The sequence below is a fragment of the Leuciscus leuciscus genome (assembly GCF_965113295.1).
Source record: "Leuciscus leuciscus genome assembly, chromosome: 10".
NCBI classification, from domain to species: domain Eukaryota; kingdom Metazoa; phylum Chordata; class Actinopteri; order Cypriniformes; family Leuciscidae; genus Leuciscus; species Leuciscus leuciscus.
Window position 1 is genome coordinate 26,901,126 of NC_138734.1, and position 20,153 is coordinate 26,921,278.

The 20,153-nt window shown below is 36.1% G+C and overlaps 2 protein-coding genes across 3 annotated transcripts; one reads left to right on the top strand and one right to left on the bottom strand.

Annotated features, from left to right (window-relative positions):
* Positions 1 to 1,395: 1,395 nt before the first annotated feature.
* arf5 (ADP-ribosylation factor 5) lies at positions 1,396 to 6,321 on the bottom strand. The gene is made up of 6 exons (XM_082181527.1): positions 6,093 to 6,321; positions 5,735 to 5,815; positions 4,749 to 4,858; positions 4,438 to 4,509; positions 2,618 to 2,743; positions 1,396 to 2,531 (listed from the first exon to the last, which is right to left on the bottom strand). The coding sequence occupies exons 1-6, from the start codon at positions 6,157 to 6,159 to the stop codon at positions 2,445 to 2,447; spliced, it is 543 nt and encodes a 180-aa protein (XP_082037653.1). The 5' UTR covers positions 6,160 to 6,321; the 3' UTR covers positions 1,396 to 2,444.
* Positions 6,322 to 7,892: 1,571 nt separating this feature from the next.
* Positions 7,893 to 18,891, top strand: LOC309508238 (transmembrane protein 116). 2 transcript variants are annotated; one of them, XM_082182755.1, is made up of 12 exons: positions 7,893 to 8,041; positions 8,292 to 8,335; positions 9,057 to 9,120; positions 9,791 to 9,928; positions 11,326 to 11,433; positions 12,399 to 12,445; positions 12,585 to 12,725; positions 12,810 to 12,855; positions 12,934 to 13,005; positions 13,258 to 13,396; positions 13,526 to 13,596; positions 18,422 to 18,891. In XM_082182755.1, the coding sequence occupies exons 1-12, from the start codon at positions 8,003 to 8,005 to the stop codon at positions 18,572 to 18,574; spliced, it is 1,062 nt and encodes a 353-aa protein (XP_082038881.1). In that variant the 5' UTR covers positions 7,893 to 8,002; the 3' UTR covers positions 18,575 to 18,891. The 2 variants fall into 2 exon arrangements, with proteins under 2 accessions (XP_082038881.1, XP_082038882.1); XM_082182756.1 differs by lacking the exon at positions 8,292 to 8,335 and having other exon boundaries at positions 7,899 to 8,041.
* The last annotated feature ends 1,262 nt before the right edge of the window (positions 18,892 to 20,153 follow it).

Here is a 20,153-nt window from a genome sequence, read left to right on the forward strand (position 1 = left end):
CTCTGAAGGGTCATACACCCGACCGTCTGGACTGGCCCCGAGATGTGGTGCGTCAGGGTGAATGATGAATCCTGCTGGTAGCACATTAACTTGCAGCATAGTTTGCCAGCACTTCAGGCTCCACTAGTAGACCACGCTTCATTGCAGCTGTTTGCTTTGTGGAGCCTCTGATCATCTGAATAGCTGCAGACTCCTGCTCTGCACAACACGCCCTACTACAACAAGCATCCCAAAAACGACTAGCAGTCAGCCTTGGTCGCCGTAGCTGTTCCACACAAGACATTTGGACTGCTGCTGAGTTTCTTTTGCTATCTCGCTGGACAGCTGCGGTGACACTTCAAGAGACTGGAGATGCATTAACCCATATGAACTGGTCGAAAGCTGATGACATAACATGCAGGTAGGCCCGCCCTCACGTGATACTGATTGGTCGATTGATAAGCTTAAATCTGATTGGCTAAAGAGTAGGACTGCTCTGTGTAGGAGGAGAGCGCTGCCAGGAAAGTCTCAAAAACACACACACACACACACACACATCCAAGGCGATTCACACGTGAATGACGATTTGCACATTCAAATTCAAGGATAAATTCGTACATTTTAAACTTTCAAAGGTTTTTGGGCACAGTTGTACATCTACGAATTGGTTTGCATTTGTGAAGTGTATTTTATGAATATATAATTTTATTTTGCTTTTTGTCATTTTTTTTGTGTGTACGTGAATTAGGTTTCATGCATGTGAAATTGTTTACGCATGTGTGAATCATGTTTTTTGCGTGAATTATATTTGAGACTAATCTGCTTCCATAGGTTGTGGTTTAAAAATAAACATTCTGACATAAACACTCTGTCAGCTAAACATTAAGTCAGCTACACTATTTACTTCTGAATATTATATTTTATTCACAGCCATCATTTGTAGTAGCCTATTCACAAACTGTTTGCTCAAGCGTAGCATTTTCTCAGTTCACTGTGTAGCCTGCACCCTCAATCGTGTAGCAATTTTCCATATTTATTGTGTCATTGTCAGTATCAGTATTTGCTTTCTACCATGCACAAATAAAAACGTCACTGAACTTTTGCTGTGCAATTGTAACAATGAACACTCAAACACACCGTACCAACAATTACTAAAAACACACAAAAACTGCTTTTGCACAGGCACTTTGCACTAGTTACATGAATTTGAAGAAAGTCAGGTAAGTAAACCATCTTCATATTACCAGATTTTTTACAGTGATTAAAAATTAGGTTAAATAACCAGCATAAAGCTGTGCAATAATGCAGGCTATAGCAATGGTCTTTAAGAATAGAAAATCCCTTTGAAAGGCTGAAAGGTCTGTAACCAGAGTATATCCAAAAAAAAAAAAAAATCACAAGCATACAATGTTTCCATTCAGTTTTTATCAGATCTTTATTTTCTCACAGGTGTGGACCTTGTGGCACAGTTCAAGCAAGAGTAGGGAATTTGCCGCAATAGGGAAGTGTATAAGATCAGAAAATCCTGCTCAGGAAAAGGGAACCTTATTGGTTTACTGGAGTGTCCCATACAAAATTCTCACCGAATGCACCTTGATCATTGATATTAAAGGTGCCAGCATACATACATCTGTTTGACACGAAAAGAAAAGAAACATGGAGCAGATTGAAGAAACGATTCATCCCTGTCCAATCCACCTCAGAAAAATCAAGCAAAGTACTATGATCTGTTCAAATGCTTTCAACTAAAACATTTACTTACATATTGTTCAGTGGAGGTATTTTACATCAAAGGCGGTTAGAGATCATTGGGCTAATCAATTATAGATGACTCCATATTGCTGTCAATACTTCATGTACCATTTTGCTCCAAACATCTCAAAAGCTTGATTTGGTGGCTAAGTCCCTGAAACTAGACTAAGGAGGCTTTTGCAACAAAAGTTAATGTGTAGCTTTACAAAACCACCTGGAATAAAATTAACTGCCATGAAATGGAATGTTCATGGAGCTGCGGGTCCTGCGACTCGCATGTCAGGTTAGGCAGCACTGCAACAGAGACTTTGGAGTGAGCGTCAATACACAAAGACTGGCATTTGCTCGCTCTTAAGCTACAACTACTCCAAACTTGCATGAAGGGAAGCCTCAACTTGGAATTCCACCTAAACTTCCTCTCTGTTGTGCCATAATGCTCTCACAGTTATCAAGTAAACGTGCAATTTAAGCATTATTTTACAGTCCTGAAAAACAATCAGATTTGTAAGGGGGAAAAAATTAAAAGAACATTAGTAGGAATACAGCATAGAAAAAGACAGATAAGATAGATTAGACATGATGCTGAACACTTGATAGCTCCTCCACACACACACACGCGCGCGCGCACACACACACACACACACACACACACACACAAGTTCTTCAGGACAGAGTCTATCAACTGACACCCTCTGTCTTTCTAAAATTCACTATCAGCGTTTGGAGAGCTCATTTGATAACCAGTCCAGTCCTTCATAGAGTCCGGTGCCTTGTGTAGCGCAGGTCGCTTGAACGTACCACTGTGGAAAACAGACAACGGACATTAAAAATGCGGTCACTGCTTAAACAAGTGGATGTTTGGAGTCAATCAAGTAAGTGTGCATACCGTTCTGCTGCGTAGACTCTGCAGCCCAAGTTTGTCTGTGAGTTCACTGACAGCCATGGCGTTGGGCAGATCCTGTTTGTTTGCAAAAACCAGCAGCACGGCATCCCTCAGTTCATCTTCCTGCAACTGTATAAATTAAGAAAGTGAGCATGATGAGGCTGATCTAACAATGTCAATAAATCAACACATTTATACATTACAGGGCTCAACAATAAGAATGGAGTCACGGGCCACCTGGCAAATTAGCGAATACTGCACATTAAAAACCTAGTAATTTTGAAAAGTCAATATGAAATATTGAATGATTTATTACGCACATTTTCTTTTAAATTCATGTGCCCTCCTAATCATTCCCCTGCCTCTAACAGCTACATCTCTTCTATGATGGCGTGTTTCCTGGCGTGACAACCGGTCACTCACATGAGATCACAGCAATAGCAAACTACAGTCATCCAGCGGTCCAATTAATTCACAATGGAAAAAAAACAAACAAGTCCCGCCCTTTCTTGTTAGAAAAGCCGTTTCACTTGGATACATCTCACAACTTAATGTTCAACAACAGCCGATGGGCCTCATTGACTTCCATACTATGGAAGTCAATGGGGTTCATAAAATGTTTGGTTACAAACATACTTCAAAATATCTTCTTTTGTGTTCAGCCGAAGAAAGAAAGGTTTGGAACAACTTGAGGGTGAGTAAATGACAATTTAAATTTTTGGGGTAAACTATCCCTTTAAGCTGGACAATGACACTATTTTCTTCTAGAGCTGCTCTACTGCCAAAACAAACCTTGTTGCATTATTTTCCTGTAATCACTGTAAAGCTGCTTTGAAACAATCCGTATTGTAAAAAGCGCTATATAAAGGTGACTTGATAATAGGGAAGAAAATGCAGTATTATTCCCACAAATTGAATGGCATTGTGTGCGTTAACAAATGGCAAAGTTCCTAACAAACATAACACATGGACTTTGTCATGACACTTTGGTAAGAAAGCTTCGGCCAAGAACATAAATGCACATGTAAATACAAATACATTGTGTAACGTGATCTCAGTTCAGGACACTAAAAAAGTGACAGGTTGAGTGTGATCCAAGACTTCAGATATAGAATGACGGTTCACTCCTATTATGAATGGGAGAAACTGCAACCTGCAATATCTTCTGAGTAAAAGAGCCAATCGCTGATTGGTAAAGTCACTGCGTCACGGCAGCTCCCGTTAGAAGCTCCGGTTCCCATTGAAGCTTGAGACTATTGAGACTAGACTTTAACGCTATTTGATCATAAGCAACAACATTTATGGGACAGTTTGTGTCAGATTTTGTTGCGGATGTGGGAAATGTGTTATTTAGTTGTGAACATAAAGGTCATACTCTCGAGTAGGTACTTATTTTGAATAAGTAATTACTTCACAACCACAAAATAAAAAGTGTTCTATATAGTATGAATGTAATCTGGAAGTATTACATTGATTCGCCATTCTGTCATTATCATATGACCTACTAGCGTCAGTTGCATCGCTTTAATGCCATTCACAAATCCTCTCCCGTGGGCTCATGGGATAGTAAAGTCTCTATCATATGCACTTCATAAACTCGCCGGAATGAGTACTGTGAATTCTGTCACATACTGTTTTTCACTTACAATATAGTAGGGAGTAGGGACGTGTGTGATTTCGGATGCAGCCCTGGTCTTGGATGCTCGAAATAACTGCCCAGAGGCATTGCAAATATGTCCGCCAAGTGAACAGACTTTCTTTGAAAGGGACTTTGGTGTGATGCAGATTTTATGTAATATCTGAAGGTTAAATGGAATGCTTACCATTTTAGAAAGCTCTTCTGCGGATTCTGCAACTCTTTCTCTGTCATTGCTGTCCACAACAAAGATCAGACCCTGAGGACAAAATAATTAACAGTTTGGGCTCAACAGCTAAAATAATGATCCTTAAAACGCTTCAAATGAATAACATTCACAAAAGCATCTCAACCACATAGAAAGAGACTTCAGATCAGGATGCTGCTGAAGGGGCACAGTGCCTGTAACTGATTTATTATATGTTGCTTTGGATAAACATATTGAGAAACAGATAAGTGGCACCTTCACAGCAAAGTGACCATATATAAAAATTATACCTGTGTGTTCTGAAAATAGTGTCTCCAGAGAGGACGAATCTTGTCCTGACCGCCGACATCCCACACAGTGAAGCAGATGTTCTTGTATTCAACAGTTTCTACATTAAAACCTGTCCATCAGCAGAAAACAAATACAGTTCAACAACAACTTACTCAAGGTGCATCATAATATCGAAAATATTTGATTTGTTTTGATTAGTGATAGGCAAATACATCAGCCATGGCGATTCACTAGCTGATATTTGGCTATTAAAAAGATTATTGCCAATGACAGCACCTAAATTTTGACCCTTCGTTCCTCGATTACTGTAGCTCGCTCAGAAACAGTGAGAGTGACTTTGCAACACAGTTCTACCATATTTTTAAAATAATTTCTGTAAAAGCTTGTGATAATGTGGCAGACAGCAACAGTTACTAGGTAGGATTGGTCAGTAATGTTTTTAAGGTGGGGCTTAGTGAAGAGTAAATTAACAGCAGTAGCCATTACACCTTTTGGCAGCTCAAAGACCAACTGAAAGCATTGCCAATGAATACAATATTTTATCATAATTGCTTATCATATTCAGTATTTTCAATTATTTGAATGAATTTGGGGAAAAAAGAAGAAGAAAAAACGTAATTTCAGTCATTCATATTAATTGTATATGCTGTCAATAAATTGGATTATGCATAAATGAGAAATATATAGGCAATTGGACCCATCTAGATATCTGCGCCAATAAAAACAATTATAAAAGCTTTTAATAATGTCAGTGTCAGACAAAACATTACTTTAAGTGCAAATTCTCCCTGAAAACACTTGGTTAAAACCCACACTAAAGGCATTGGCTGTGACATTACAGATATTGATCAACAAAATGAACAGAATCTTGAAAACTGATTCACATGTATAAGATTTAATCACGAGCTGCTTCTGTTTTAAATGAAAAATGTAACATTGTGAAAGAGTGATAGTCATGTCAGTGTAATGTCAAGTGTAATCTCACCTATAGTGGGGATGGTGGTGACAATTTCTCCCAGCTTTAACTTGTAAAGTATTGTGGTTTTACCTGCAGCGTCCAAACCCACTGAAATGTATGTTTTTTTTAAAAAAACGTTAGCTGTCAATTTCATTACAATGGTGTGATTTTATCTATTCATTCAAGCTCTATCTGAAGCTAGCAAGCTAACATTAGCCACTGCCCAAGAAATATGACAATGGTTCTTGAATTTCAATGAGGAAATGACTAAAATCATCTTTTATTTAATCTTACACCCACATACTATCTATATTGTCTTAGAATTGAATATTTACCACACAAATACATCAGAAACACAGAAGTGTAATGTACTTGAAACACTCACCCATCAGTATTCTCATCTGTTTCTTGCCGAAAAGTCTCCCAAACAGCGATGAGATGGTCAGACCCATGATGATTTAAAAGAAGAGCTTAAACCCTATCAACAAGCGAACCAATAAAGAAAATGTAATAACGTATTTTAATGAATATTCTGTCTCTTTGTGCTCAGTGTCTCGCGGTCGCTTGACGCGTTGCCACGTAAGAAAGGAGCCACCGTGGAAGTCTTGCCGTCACTTCCTGCTGCAATCGCATTCTGGGCAGTGATGTCATAATTATTCATAACTTCCGTATGTTCTGAAACGCCCACGTGCTTTTTATTATGTCTGATGATAGCGATAGCACACAAACTAGACTTGCATTATTCTCTCTTTAAAATAAAATAAAATCCCCATAATTAGGGGCACGGCGAATTTGAAAGCACTGGACAACCTTATTTTTTATCTTTTTTATCTTATTGTTTTGTTTGTTATTTATTAATTAAACCAAAAACCAAGACTAAATGAAGAACAACAATCCCCGTATATATATATATATATTATTATTAACCCTTTCATGCATGAATTATGATAACTTCAGTCAGGATTTTTGGGGATTGCAACATTGCGCATTACAATAACGTGCATTACGAAATCAGATTACTTTTTGATCTAACAAGTAAAGTAATGCATTACAAGTCACATACATTATGTAATCACATAACTTTTTTATGTTTTTATTATTCAGGTTTTTCTCCCAATCTAAAATCAAAACTTGGAAAATTTAACTGTGATAGGATTCATTCGGTATTGCTTGATGCTGCAATATATATATTTTTTTACCTACAAGGGTCTTCTAGGATAGAAGTAATGGGTGGATATTTCGGAGCAACTTGGCATTTCTGACTGACTATTGGCCATCTTGGTTTGGAGGGGGGGAAAATCGAAACACAACGGCTTGTCACTTGGTTGCAATGTATAGGATGATGCACCAGGGTCCACTGAAGAGGATGATGTGCAACTATGCCATCAAAACCCGTGCAAATTCAAGACAATGCTTTTTAAGCTGTCCAGTGTCCACTGTAGTGATCACTATGCATGAAAGGGTCAATATTATTTTTATTAAATCAATTGAAAAACAGGCATATTTTCCATTTGTATTGTTATTTCTATGATTCATTATGGTTAAGTTGGTTGTTGTTTTTAAATTGATTCATTAAATATTATATTAACCCCCCATCACCCAGTATTTTTATATTATTTCGAAATTAAGTAATCTTTCTAGCCAACTATGCTATGCCATAGCCAAAACACTTTTAATTTTTAATTTTTTTAATTTTTTTTAATTTTTATTGAATAACTAATTTTGTTGCACGTGACATTTTGACCAGTAGAGGTCCCTGCTTGCTAATTTTAGTGGTGAGGGTCCGAGTAAGATATCAGTACAGCACACAAACACAACACCAGAAACACAGTTTACAGATAGCAGTTCAACACACATATAGCCTATGCATTATTAATGTTTAGGCCTATATTAGCCATTTGAAAGTGTTTCCAAAGATGTTAATAGTTGTAGGCCTATTATGTAGCCTACTATTAGGCTGTTTGATAGATATCTAATCATTTAAGGAGCTTGACCTTTATGTTTTATCACCATGATAACACAGATCACACAACACCTGTGGCACACGCTCTGTAATGTAAAACACATGAGGTTTTATCCGCAAAAACATAGGCATGAAAGCAATGAGAGGAGTGCAGCCGCACAGGTGAGACTGTAGATGTCACATGATCAGAGGTTCAACGTCCAGGTGAGACGGCGGGAGTCAGTCAGTCAGACAGACAGACAGACAGACAGACAGACAATACTGTTACTGTACATGTACATGACAGGATACACAGAACAACAACGAGCTGGCATGGAATTAATCTCTTTATCATGAAGTCAAGAGTTGGATTATCAGATGATGAAGAAAAGGTAATTAATCACACTTGAAGTCTACAAGAATACAACTTAATGTGGACAAAACATCATACTGTATGTCATTATTTGCCGCTATACAATTTGCTTTAAAATATTTAAACCAAAAACAGACAGTTGGCTACATTGATCTACTATGATGACTGTTAAACTTTCGATTTGATTACGTAGGCTTATTTATTATAAAAAAATATATTACAGGCTACATATTCTTATTCTTTGTGTTTCGTCTTAATTGAACGCACAGATTACTGCTTTGTCTTGGATCTACGTCTCGACCTTGAGTTTAAGGTGAGAAATAAAAAGTTGATTCGACTGACATGTGATTCCAAGGAAATGAAAAATGTTATATAAGCGCTTACGATCTATTGCTTTTAATTAATAATACATCTATAATGCATTAAAAGGACTTTATTTTTCAATCAAAGAGAAACCATTAGGCTACTTGAATCTGGAGTTATGCATTTCTTTTATAGAGGTAGTAACATTTAATATAGGCTACACATAAACATGTTTTTTAGAAATAAAAATGTATAAATTGCTTTTATAATTTACTGAGACAAACTGAGGCAACGTATGAAACACTCATATTTACTGTATTATACAGTAAAAATCACTTTTTGTTTAGATTTTACTTTAAAAGTTAGTTTTGCCTTATTGTTATTAATTATGCAAATTGTAGTTTTATACTTAATTTGATGTTGTTTATGGCAATATGTCATATGTCATGTGTTTACTGTACCTCAATACAGCTTTGTGACCAACCACAGCAACCATGTTTTTAAAAATTAAATTAACAAATAATAATACATTTAACTAACAAAATGTTAGTTAATGTGGTAACATCTTAAGTAATTTATTTTATTATTATCTAAATACATTAGTTTACATGGACTAACTAATTCTAAGGGTTAAATCAGGTAGAAATATGGAGACGACAGGGACAGAAGTTGCTTTTTTTTTTAATCCCAAAGTAGAATTCTTAACTTGAATGACCTTTTTTCTGTTGCAGTCTGATAGGTAGTTGTTCTGTGGTGGTGGTGTCCATTATAAAGAGAAGGCATCTCAATGAACAGGTTAGTCAATATGCGAATGTAAAATTTAATTTCATCTTGTGGGAACAGATCTGATTAAACCACCAGCTTCTAAACGGGCAGGTTTTAAATTCATAATCTGAATTTTTTAATTGACAAATGGAATGAAATGATGGATTTGATGGATCTGCATTCCCCGGCTGAATCACAAAAGTCTTGCTGCAAAAGTCTACAGTGAGGGTCAATATTGGCTAAAAGTGCGCCAGTGTGCGCAGTGAAAACTAAGCCCTCTGATTACATCATTGCATACATCTCTCACGCATAACACGCTTTAGATAACTCTTTTGCAAAGTTCACCAAAATATTTGTAAAAATATTTCTTCAGCAGTCTCCTTAAATTGGGCCTCCCCGTTTGCAAATATACAGCAATATATATATATACAGTTCTTATAAATAAAGGTTCCAAACAGCGATGCATTGAAGAACCATTTTGGTTCCCCAAAGAACCTTTCAGAGAACAGTTTTTAAAAGAACCATTTTTTCTTAGTGAAGAACATTTAAAAAATCTAAAGAACCATTTTCCACTTTAAAGAACCGTTTGTGGAATGGAAATGTTCCATGGTTGTTAAAGTTTCTTCATGGATCCATCAATGCCAATAAAGAATCTTTGTGTTAGAGTGTATGTTTCTTTATCATTGTTCTTGTATTACAGGCTAAGCCTCTTCTTCAGCTGGCCCTGGCAGATTTCCTGGCGTCGCTTGTTTTGATGTGCACTGCCATAATTAATTTGCCTTATGAAATTTGGCCACTCAGTGAAAAGCTCTGCAACAACGGATTGCCTTTGTCTCTGGTGAGAAACTTATACAGAAACATGTAATCATGTGTAGCTGTTAAAATAATTTAAATCTAATAAAAGTCTGAAAGTATTTGTTTACATCTCCAACCGGGATACGAATACTATGTGCACATTTAATGCAGAAAAATAACAATTTGTAGTGTTTGTGTGTGTGTGTGTGTGTGTGTGTGTGTGTGTGTGTGTGTGTGTGTGTGTGTGTGTGTGTGTGTGTGTGTGTGCACGACACAGTGCATTTACTGAATAATGTCCTTGTTATGCAACAACTTCCTTGAACAGCTGAAAAAATGAACATCTTGGTAACAATGACTATTGGTGTTGAGTTACAGAGAAGAGGTTCATTCAGTGCTTTGTATATTTCCAGCATTATTGTGTGTTGCCATAAAGCACTGAATTGAAGAGTCTCATCTTTCTCATTTGACACCGAGTTGACACAGTGGATGAGTAAAAACTTGAGTTTATTTTATATATATGCATTAGTGTTGGGCAAAGATTAATCGCGATTAATCGCATCCAAAATAAAAGTTTGTGTTTGCATAATATATGTGTGTGTACTCTGTATAATTATATTGGATATATAAATACACACATATGCATGTATTTATTTAAGAAATATTTGCATGTATATACTGTATATACATTTATACATAATTTATATTATATATAAATATAAATAATTTATATATAAATTTAAAAAAATCTTAAATATATACATGCATATGTGTGTATTTATATATACAAAATAATTATACACTGTACACACACATATATTATGCAAACACAAACTTTTATTTTAGATGCGATTAATCACGATTAATCTTTGCCCAGCACTAATATGTATATATATATGTATATATATATATATATATATATATATATATATATATATATATATGAAGAGTTCAGATGCAAAAGCCTCTAAATGCCATCTGAAATTTTCTCATAGAATGATCATTTTTATCAAGCTTGTATATTTAAGTTCAGTAATTTCACTTAAATGACAATTCATAGGTAATCTTCATTGCCATTTAAGTGAAATTATTGAATTTAAATATACGAGCTTGATAAAAATGATCATTCTATGAGAAAATTTCAGATGGCATTTAGAGGCTTTTGCATCTGAACTCTTCATATATATATATATATATATATATACACACATACAGGTGGACATTTATATATGAGGCCACAACAGTAGGAAGGAAACATTTCTTAATACTGCTTAAAATACATTTGATTTTTTTCCCCAAAATAATTAGAAGTATTGCAGCACACACCTTTAAATTGAAATATCAAACATAAATTTAGTCAGGTGTGCAAAGCTTTCACTGTGGATCTGTGCAGCAGCTGTGATGAACTTCAGTTGTTTAAGCATTATCTCTGTCTCTTCCCAGGCCTTCTACTGCGTCTCGTTTCTGCTTGTCATTGTTTATGCCTGTGAGTCAGCACTTGCGTTTCAAGGATGGAGAGAAAAAGCAGAGCAAGAAGCATTTGAAAACCAGGTGAGCAGGGTTGCTGCTCACACACACACACACACACACACACACACACACACACACACAGACTCTCTGTCGCTGTCACTGTCACTGTTATGTAGATTCAATCAATGTCACTGGTATTAACATGACGGCTATGAATGTTTGTTGACGCAGCATTTTGGCAGAGTCTGAGACCGGTCAGGCTGTGCCACATTCCTCCCATATTTTCTTTATATAGTCACGTAAATTATCTCTGTGCAGTACATTTCTTAAAAGTACCCAACGCTGAAATAATATTTGTTGTTGTAACCTAGGGTAGTTCAGTCATAATAAATAACTCAAATCCTGTTCATTTAGATCAGTGTTACTGTCGTTAACTAAAACTAAAACCATATTAAAAATGTGTAACTTAATATAAAATAAACATTAACTGAAATAAATTCTAAAAAAGTTAACTTATTTTATTTCAGCTAGTTGCAAAGGCACAATTCTCATTTTAGTTTAGTTTAACTTGAAGTAATAACCCAAACTAAATAAACTAAAACTAATAAATACAAATATTAAAACTATATAGGTGTATAATAAAAATGGCAAAAACACTCAACAAAAATGATCAAAATAAAACAAAATAGTATCACTGAGATACTATTATAGTTTTTATTAATATTTTTAATTCGCTTTATTTAAAAATGTTTAATTTTCAAGTTTCAGTAATTTTGTTGTGTTCTTGTCATTTTTAATAGTTGTTTAATATGTCTATTTAGTTTTTATTCATTTTTTATTTTTATTTTTAGTTATTTAATTTGAGCTAAATGAACATGATAAATTTTGCCTTGGTAACATAGCTGAAATAAAATAAGTGTTAGGCTATATGAAAACAGATATTTAGACATTTTTAAGTGATCCACTTTTTTGATTATTGTCTATGAATCAAAATTGTAGTTATTGATTCATTATATATATATATTTTTATGTATTCATTGTCACAGTTATCACGTAGGAGGAGGTGGTTTTGTCTTGTCTATGTAATTGCATGGTGAGTAGTTCCATTTAGTTTTCTTAAATGCATTTAAATATGATTTATGTTAAACTGTAAATATGATAAAGTAATATGATAAATATGCTTGCAATGTGTATGTAATGATCTATATGCTTACTACATGTCATTTCTATAGGCTTGTACCAATAATTGGATACCTCATCTATATTAATACCTTCAGAGTTATGGAAGCTACTCTCGTGCCAGCAAACGAACCAGCCCGCATGCCTGATATGACACACGTCAGCAGAGGGCCCTCCGCCAGGTTCTGTGGCAGGTGTGGATGAGTTTCTCTGTGAGCTTGTGTAACGTACGCATATGTGAATCATTTAACTCAATTCATGTCTGTTTCTTCTTGCAGCTGCATTCTCTTCCTGCATCTCACAAATGACTCCTGCACTACAGTGGTAAGAAATGTATAGACAACAAGTTTAAATCTAAATCATCTCTGGAGCTGTTCCATCACGCTGTCTTTTGTCCAACAGGATCCGGCTCATGCCGAGTTCATTCGTGTTTTCACTCTCAGCAGTGTGTTGATCGTCATCATCAGCTGCACAGTGGGTACACACGTTTATGAATAATATCACAAATCACATCATTTGACATTTTTCGTCAATTTCGTCACTTACCCAGAAAATTAATAGTGGACTCAATATGTCATGCTTTGCTTGAAAAGTGTCTTTAAAATAAATGACACTTTGTTTGATATTTTATTATCTAATGCAACGACAAGTGTCCAGATACTTTTGGGGTCACTGTAGATATTTTACATAAATAATCTCCTGTAATATGTGTCTGTTGTCCTGTAGGTGGTGTACTGTAGGTTACAAAGCTTTTATAGGCATTATGAGAACACAAGCATGTTCACAATGTCACAGAGACATCCAGGTGGGATTTGGTCCTCGGCTCGATACATGATCCTTGTTATCATTTTCTGCTGGGCACCAGGTCAGTACAATAACACACACGTGTTCTCAAATGCTACACATATGCAATAATGTCTATATGTATTTCTCTGAATAGGAATGGTTGTATTTGTCATTTTCAACAAAGTTATATTTTGATTCATTTTTTCAGCTCTGGTTCTCATCTGTCTGTCCTTTGCAAAACCTCAGATAAAACCTCTCTTCCCCCTCTATGTCATACAGGTAAAACACATTTTCTAAACTAAAACATGTTCTGTTAAATATATATATACAGTGGGTACGGAAAGTATTCAGACCCCCTTAAATTTTTTCACTCTTTTTTATATTGCAGCCATTTGCTAAAATCATTCAAGTTCATTTTTTTCCTCATTATTGTACACACAGCACCCCATATTGACAGAAAAACACAGAATTGTTGACATTTTTGCACATTTATTAAAAAAGAAAAACTGAAATATCACATGGTCCTAAGTATTCAGACTCTTTGCTCAGTATTTAGTAGAAGCACCCTTTTGATCTAATACAGCCATGAATCTTTTTGGGAAAGATGCAACAAGTTTTTCACACCTGGATTTGGGTATCCTCTGCCATTCCTCCTTGCAGATCCTCTCCAGTTCTGTCAGGTTGGATGGTAAACGTTGGTGGACAGTCATTTTCAGGTCTCTCCAGAGATGCTCTATTGGGTTTAAGTCAGGGCTCTGGCTGGGCCATTCAAGAACAGTCACGGAGTTGTTGTGAAGCCACTCCTTCGTTATTTTAGCTGTGTGCTTAGGGTCATTGTCTTGTTGGAAGGTGAACCTTCGGCCCAGTCTGAGGTCCAGAGCACTCTAAAGAAGGTTTTCGTCCAGGATATCCCTGTACTTGGCCGCGTTCATCTTTTTCCCTCGATTGCAACCAGTCGTCCTGTCCCTGCAGCTGAAAAACACCCCCACAGCATGATGCTGCCACCACCATGCTTCACTGTTGAGACTGTATTGGACAGGTGATGAGCAGTGCCTGGTTTTCTCCACACATACCGCTTAGAATTAAGGCCAAAAAGTTCTATCTTGGTCTCATCAGACCAGAGAATCTTATTTATCACCATCTTGGAGTCCTTCAGGTGTGCTTTCATGTGTCTTGCACTGAGGAGAGGCTTCCGTCGGGCCCCTCTGCCATAAAGCTCCGACTGGTGGATGGCTGCAGTGATGGTTGACTTACTACAACTTTCTCCCATCTCCCGACTGCATCTCTGGAGCTCAGCCACAGTGATCTTTGGGTTCTTCTTTACCTCTCTCACCAAGGCTCTTCTCCCCGATAGCTCAGTTTGGCCGGACGGCCAGCTCTAGGAAGGGTTCTGGTCGTCCCAAACGTCTTCCATTTAAGGATTATGGAGGCCACTGTGCTCTTAGGAACCTTAAGTGCAGCAGAATTTTTTTTTGTAACCTTGGCCAGATCTGTGCCTTGCCACAATCCTTTGACCTCATGATTCTCATTTGCTCTGATATGTGTGGCTTTCCTAATCAAGTCCAATCAATATAATCAAACACAGCTGGACTCAAATGAAGGTGTAGAACCATCTCAAGGATGATCAGAAGAAATGGACAGCACCTGAGTTAAATATGAGTGTTACAGCAAAGAATACTTAGGACCATGTGATATTTCAGTTTTTCTTTTTTAATAAATGTGCAAAAATGTCAACAATTCTGTGTTTTTCTGTCAATATGGGGTGCTGTGTGTACAATAATGAGGAAAAAAATGAACTTAAATGATTTTAGCAAATGGCTGCAATATAACAAAGAGTGAAAAATTTAAGGGGGTCTGAATACTTTCCGTACCCACTGTGTATATATAATGCATTAGTAAAAAGTAAGGAACGGAACAAGTGACTGAATGAATGAGTGAGTCATTGAACTCAACCATAAAAAAACAAATGTTAAAACAGGGTTGGGAAGCACTGAGATAAAAATTGCTACTTCATTCAGGAACAAAAGTGACTTGATGAATTTGGAACCACATACTTGCATACTACTCTACTATTTCTGACATATAAAGATATGGTAAAAATACTAAGTAGTATGCAATTCATTCATTCCATGCAGTTCCGAATTCAAATATGGTCGGCATGAGTGAGTGATTAAATCGTCCACTTAACTGATTCATTCAAAAATGCTGATTAAAGGTCCATTCACAGCAAGAACGATAACTATATTAGCGTCTACACTAACGAACGATAACCCTGTTTATTCTAAGCCCGTGCAGCAGGTTTGTCGTCTGCTGCTTTAAATGTTCAAGCTCTTTAAAACAGAATATATTATGATTGGCTGTCAATGTTTTTATCATTCAACAGCTGGGAAAAAATCGTTCTGAAGGTGATTCCAACAATATTGTTTCTCTGTGCCGTTATCGTAGACTCTGCTACGCATTTATATTTAGTAGGATTTTTAGAACTATATGTTTATCGTTATCATTATAGTTATCATCCTTGGTGTTAACTGGCCTTAATTCTTGAATGAAACAAGTGACTGATTGTATGAGTGACTCATTGAATCATTCACTTAACCAATTCATTCAAAACATTATAATTCATATAGGAACGAAACAAGAGAATTACTGTATGAGTGACTCATTGAATCATTTACCTAACCGATTCATTTTCAAACGATGATTCATTCAGGAATGCATGTTGCTCGGACACGCACAACATTCGCATTTGCGAAGCAAAAACAGTCAAATTAAATAGCAATATTGTGTCTTAAATGTACAGTAGGCCTAAGTTACTCAATATTAACTTCTTGTTTACTAAACTGTTGTTTTAAAATCTATCACAATCATGCTTACTTATTTACATACACAAAATATATTGTGGATCAGTAAGTAAAGAGTACCTGAAAATACATTAAAGCTACACTGTGTGATATTTTCCCCCCATCTAGTGGTGAAATTGTATATGACTACCCAGTGAATATTAGTTTCTGTTCCTTTCAATTTCGAGGGCGTTTTAACTCCTACGGTGGCCGTATTATTCCAAGATTAACATGGCTTCCAGTTCGACTTCGTCCAATTGCGCCTTTAAAACTATAACCTGTGATCCGTCGCAGCACAGATTTATGTTACAAGGTAAACAATACTTTTTCACCATTGACGTGAGGAAAAGTAACGCAAGTTATACTAGAGGTCGTTCTGGCATTATGCACAACCATGCTATGGTTAGACAAGCAACTATAAAACTTTACACAAATAGGCTGAATTACCTGTCGAGAAGAAAGCAGGCAACTTCGGCGTCCGTTTTAAAATCTTTGCTCCTCATGAGCTCTTTCCATCTGGGAAAAGGTACTCCAGTATTGACTTTGGTCTTGCTGATTTGCCTGTCGCGTTAACGTTTTAATTCTCTCTTTCGCTTCCTTGGCGACTCTGCTACATGTCCTCGTAAATAGGTGTGATCCTCCATCAGCAATCTTTCAAATCTGCCGGCATTCGTCTCTGTGTCACTGAGTGTAAAGCGCGAAAGGCGAAGCTTGAATTTACAGATATGTCCCTCTTTGGCTAATGTAGTTTCAAGATGGAGGGGCAACATGGCGACCGGCATTCGAACCCCTCACCCGTATGTACTTTCAATGGCAGATTATAAACTTACGAGAATACTTTATTTTTTGAAAGAAGTAAATATACATTAATGAGCACATATATTTTTGAAAGAACTAAGTGTTTTTTGCTAAGAATCAACAAAAAAAATGACACAGTGTAGCTTTAAGTAAAAGTACAGATACCTTGAAGCAAAAATTTCTCCATTACAATTTGCAAGTCATCAATTTCAAAGTCGTAGAGTCTTTGTTTTTAACAATACTTAAAGGGATAGTTCACTTTGAAATTAAATTTTGGTATGTTTTAGCTTACCTCAAGGGTATCCAAGATGTAGGTGTCTTTTTTTCCGCAGTAGTTTCAATTTTGATATTTTTAGGTCAAACCGTTCTTGTCTGTCAGTCATATAATGCAGGTCTATGGTCACTGTCTCAAAGAGCATGCACAGAGTCCAAATTAAAACAATTCCCCATCGTCCAAATTAAACAATTCCCCATCGTAAGTACACATTGATGGCCTAAGACACGAAACGAGCGGTTTGTGTGAGAAAACGAACAGTATTTATATCGTTTTTACCTCTTGTACACAGCCATGTCCAAGTGATCTGATCTGACGTGTGCGCAGACTGGTGCATAGATATATACACACTAGATGTCGCCTTGTCTACGGCAGTTCATTGGAACGAATGTCTTTAAGTCAAGTCAAGTCAAGTTTATTTGTATAGCGCTTTTCACAATACAGATTGTATCAAAGCAGCTTCACAGTATTTAAGGCGACATCTAGTGTGTATATATCTATGCACCAGTCTGCGTACACGTCAGATCAGATCACTCGGACATGGCTGCGTATAAGAGGTAAAAACGATATAAATACTGTTCGTTTTCTCACACAAACCGCTCGTTTCGTGTCTTAGGCCATCAATGTGTACTTACGATGGGGAATTGTTTAATTTGGACGATGGGGAATTGTTTAATTTGGACGATGGGGAATTGTTTTAATTTGGACTATGTGCATGCTCTTTGAGACAGTGACCATAGACCTGCATTATATGACTGACAGACAAGAACGGTTTGACCTAAAAATATCAAAATTTAAACTACTGCGGAAAAAAAGACACCTACATCTTGGATGCCCTTGAGGTAAGCTAAAACATACCAAAAATTTATTTCAAAGTGAACTATCCCTTTAAGTATTTTACTGTTACTGAATGGAGGCTCAAAGATGCACAAGTCCTCAACACTTACATGCCAGTGAAAAACAAGAAAATACATTTTTATTCTGTGAAGTCGAAATAACACTGAACACCTCAATATTGCACTCGACACGGTTGAAAACTAGAAACATCACCGCCTTTCGCCCCGCTAGCGACGGCCCTGGTTAGAAGTAGATGATTTCTAGGTTTTGTTGTTGTTTGAGAGGTATAAAAATGAATGCTATTCACAGACCTTTTAATCGTGTGGTATATTTTCTCCCATGTGTTGTTGTACAGGCGCTGTCAGTGTCACTCCAGGGTTTTCTGAACAGTATTGTGTATGCGTGGAGACGACGCAATTTCAGAGATGCTGTGCTGGGGGAACGTCTGCCTCTCATGGCCTATTCAAACAGAGCCTTCTTTGAACAATCATTAAATGAGCCATCATGAAATCGCAGTATGAAATCATGTATATATTAGTGTGTAGTACAAATATTTGTTTAAATGTTTTCTATTTATTTTTATACATATATTTGTGATACCTGTTGATAGGCAATTGTACTGCTGTCTGCATAACAGTATAAACCATACTTGAAATGTATAAAACAATTGCTGAGCTTGAAAAAGACTTAATTATTAGTTGATTATTTTCAAACCAAATGTACCTTATTTACAAAAGCGATATTATATGGAAAGTGTATTTCTGATATATCAGTAGTTGAACTGCAGTTTTATTCAATAAATGTCTGCTTAGCCATGTGCTGATACTTCTAGTTCTTGACTGAACATTTTTTCTAGTTTATCCATTACCTAACAATGACAAAGCATTTTGTCACGGTTTTAAAAGTCACGGTTGTAAAAATAAATTCTGTCTCATAAAGTGTGATCCCATAAAGTTTTTCAGTACAGAACAGTCAAATATGTACTGAACAGAAGGGTCATGATTATGTCACATGTCACATATGTCACATGGTGAGTTTACAGCATGCACTTTTCTTTGTGTGCAACCTGAAACCACCGACAATCCAAAACTAAAAGAATAATCAATGAAATCAAAATTCCAGTTAGCCTTTGTGTTTATTGCAGTCTCACAAGGGCCATAAAATGTGATGTCTGATCACTTACATTACATAATTAAGGCTGAATTTATAAAAATGCCCTCTTGCTATCTAGGTAACTGCAAAAAGTGTATGGTTGTAGACACAGAGCACAGCAATTGAGTTCTGGAAGTAAAAATGTTATTTATCTTTGCCACATGAAAATTATTTTCATTAGATTTTTTCACAATAAAAATGTATTTAAGCATAGTTTCACACCATTGTCTTTTTTCTGGTTTTCTTTATTTTGATTTGTTTGATGAATAAATTAATTAATGGAAAGATACTTTAAGAACCAAAGCCCATCTATTTACATTTATATAACCCATATATTTACACAACAAATTAATCAAATTTAAAGAATCTATTTAAAAGATTTGGCAGCTTTCCTTAGTAATAAATGTGTATAACCTCAAAGTTTATTGAAGTCAAAATCCAGTTTTAACACTACATGCCTTTTGAGCGAGGCTTTTAGCTTTGATTTCTTTCAGGTCCTCGATCTAGAATCTTGAAAACAATTGCATCTAAATGGCAAATTATAGGGTGAACATTTGATCACAAAAAAACTACTATGCACATAAAGTAAATTATATGGGATTAACACAGGTATGGTATTTTTCTGCAGCCTCAAACTCAAAATAAATATTAAAACTTAATTTTACAGCATTTTCCTGCGTTATCAATAGACCTGATTTATAGATGTGATTAAAGGATCTGCAGTACTGGTAACTTGTCTACAGTGCAGTCAGCATGTGCACACAATATTGCATTATGCTCAGTTGAGGAAAGCATAGCATTTTCACTGTACCCTCTCATCTAATCAATAAACATGAACTATTGCCATTGTGCCTTTTGATCCTGGCGGTGGCCTGGCACTTAACCACTTTATGTGACAGTCCCTATAATTAATGTTATGGATAAAAGCAGCTGTT

Excerpts from the sequence above, each read along its gene's own strand:
- arf5 (XM_082181527.1), bottom strand. The coding sequence starts at position 6,159 with ATGGGTCTGACCATCTCATCGCTGTTTGGGAGACTTTTCGGCAAGAAA. Across the intron at positions 5,816-6,092 it reads ACAGATGAGAATACTGATGG|TGGGTTTGGACGCTGCAGGT; the intron begins GTGAGTGTTTCA and ends CATACATTTCAG. Across the intron at positions 4,510-4,748 it reads ACTATTTTCAGAACACACAG|GGTCTGATCTTTGTTGTGGA; the intron begins GTATAATTTTTA and ends TTTTGTCCTCAG.
- LOC309508238 (XM_082182755.1), top strand. The coding sequence starts at position 8,003 with ATGAAGTCAAGAGTTGGATTATCAGATGATGAAGAAAAG. Across the intron at positions 9,929-11,325 it reads ACGGATTGCCTTTGTCTCTG|GCCTTCTACTGCGTCTCGTT; the intron begins GTGAGAAACTTA and ends GTCTCTTCCCAG. Across the intron at positions 11,434-12,398 it reads AAGAAGCATTTGAAAACCAG|TTATCACGTAGGAGGAGGTG; the intron begins GTGAGCAGGGTT and ends TCATTGTCACAG.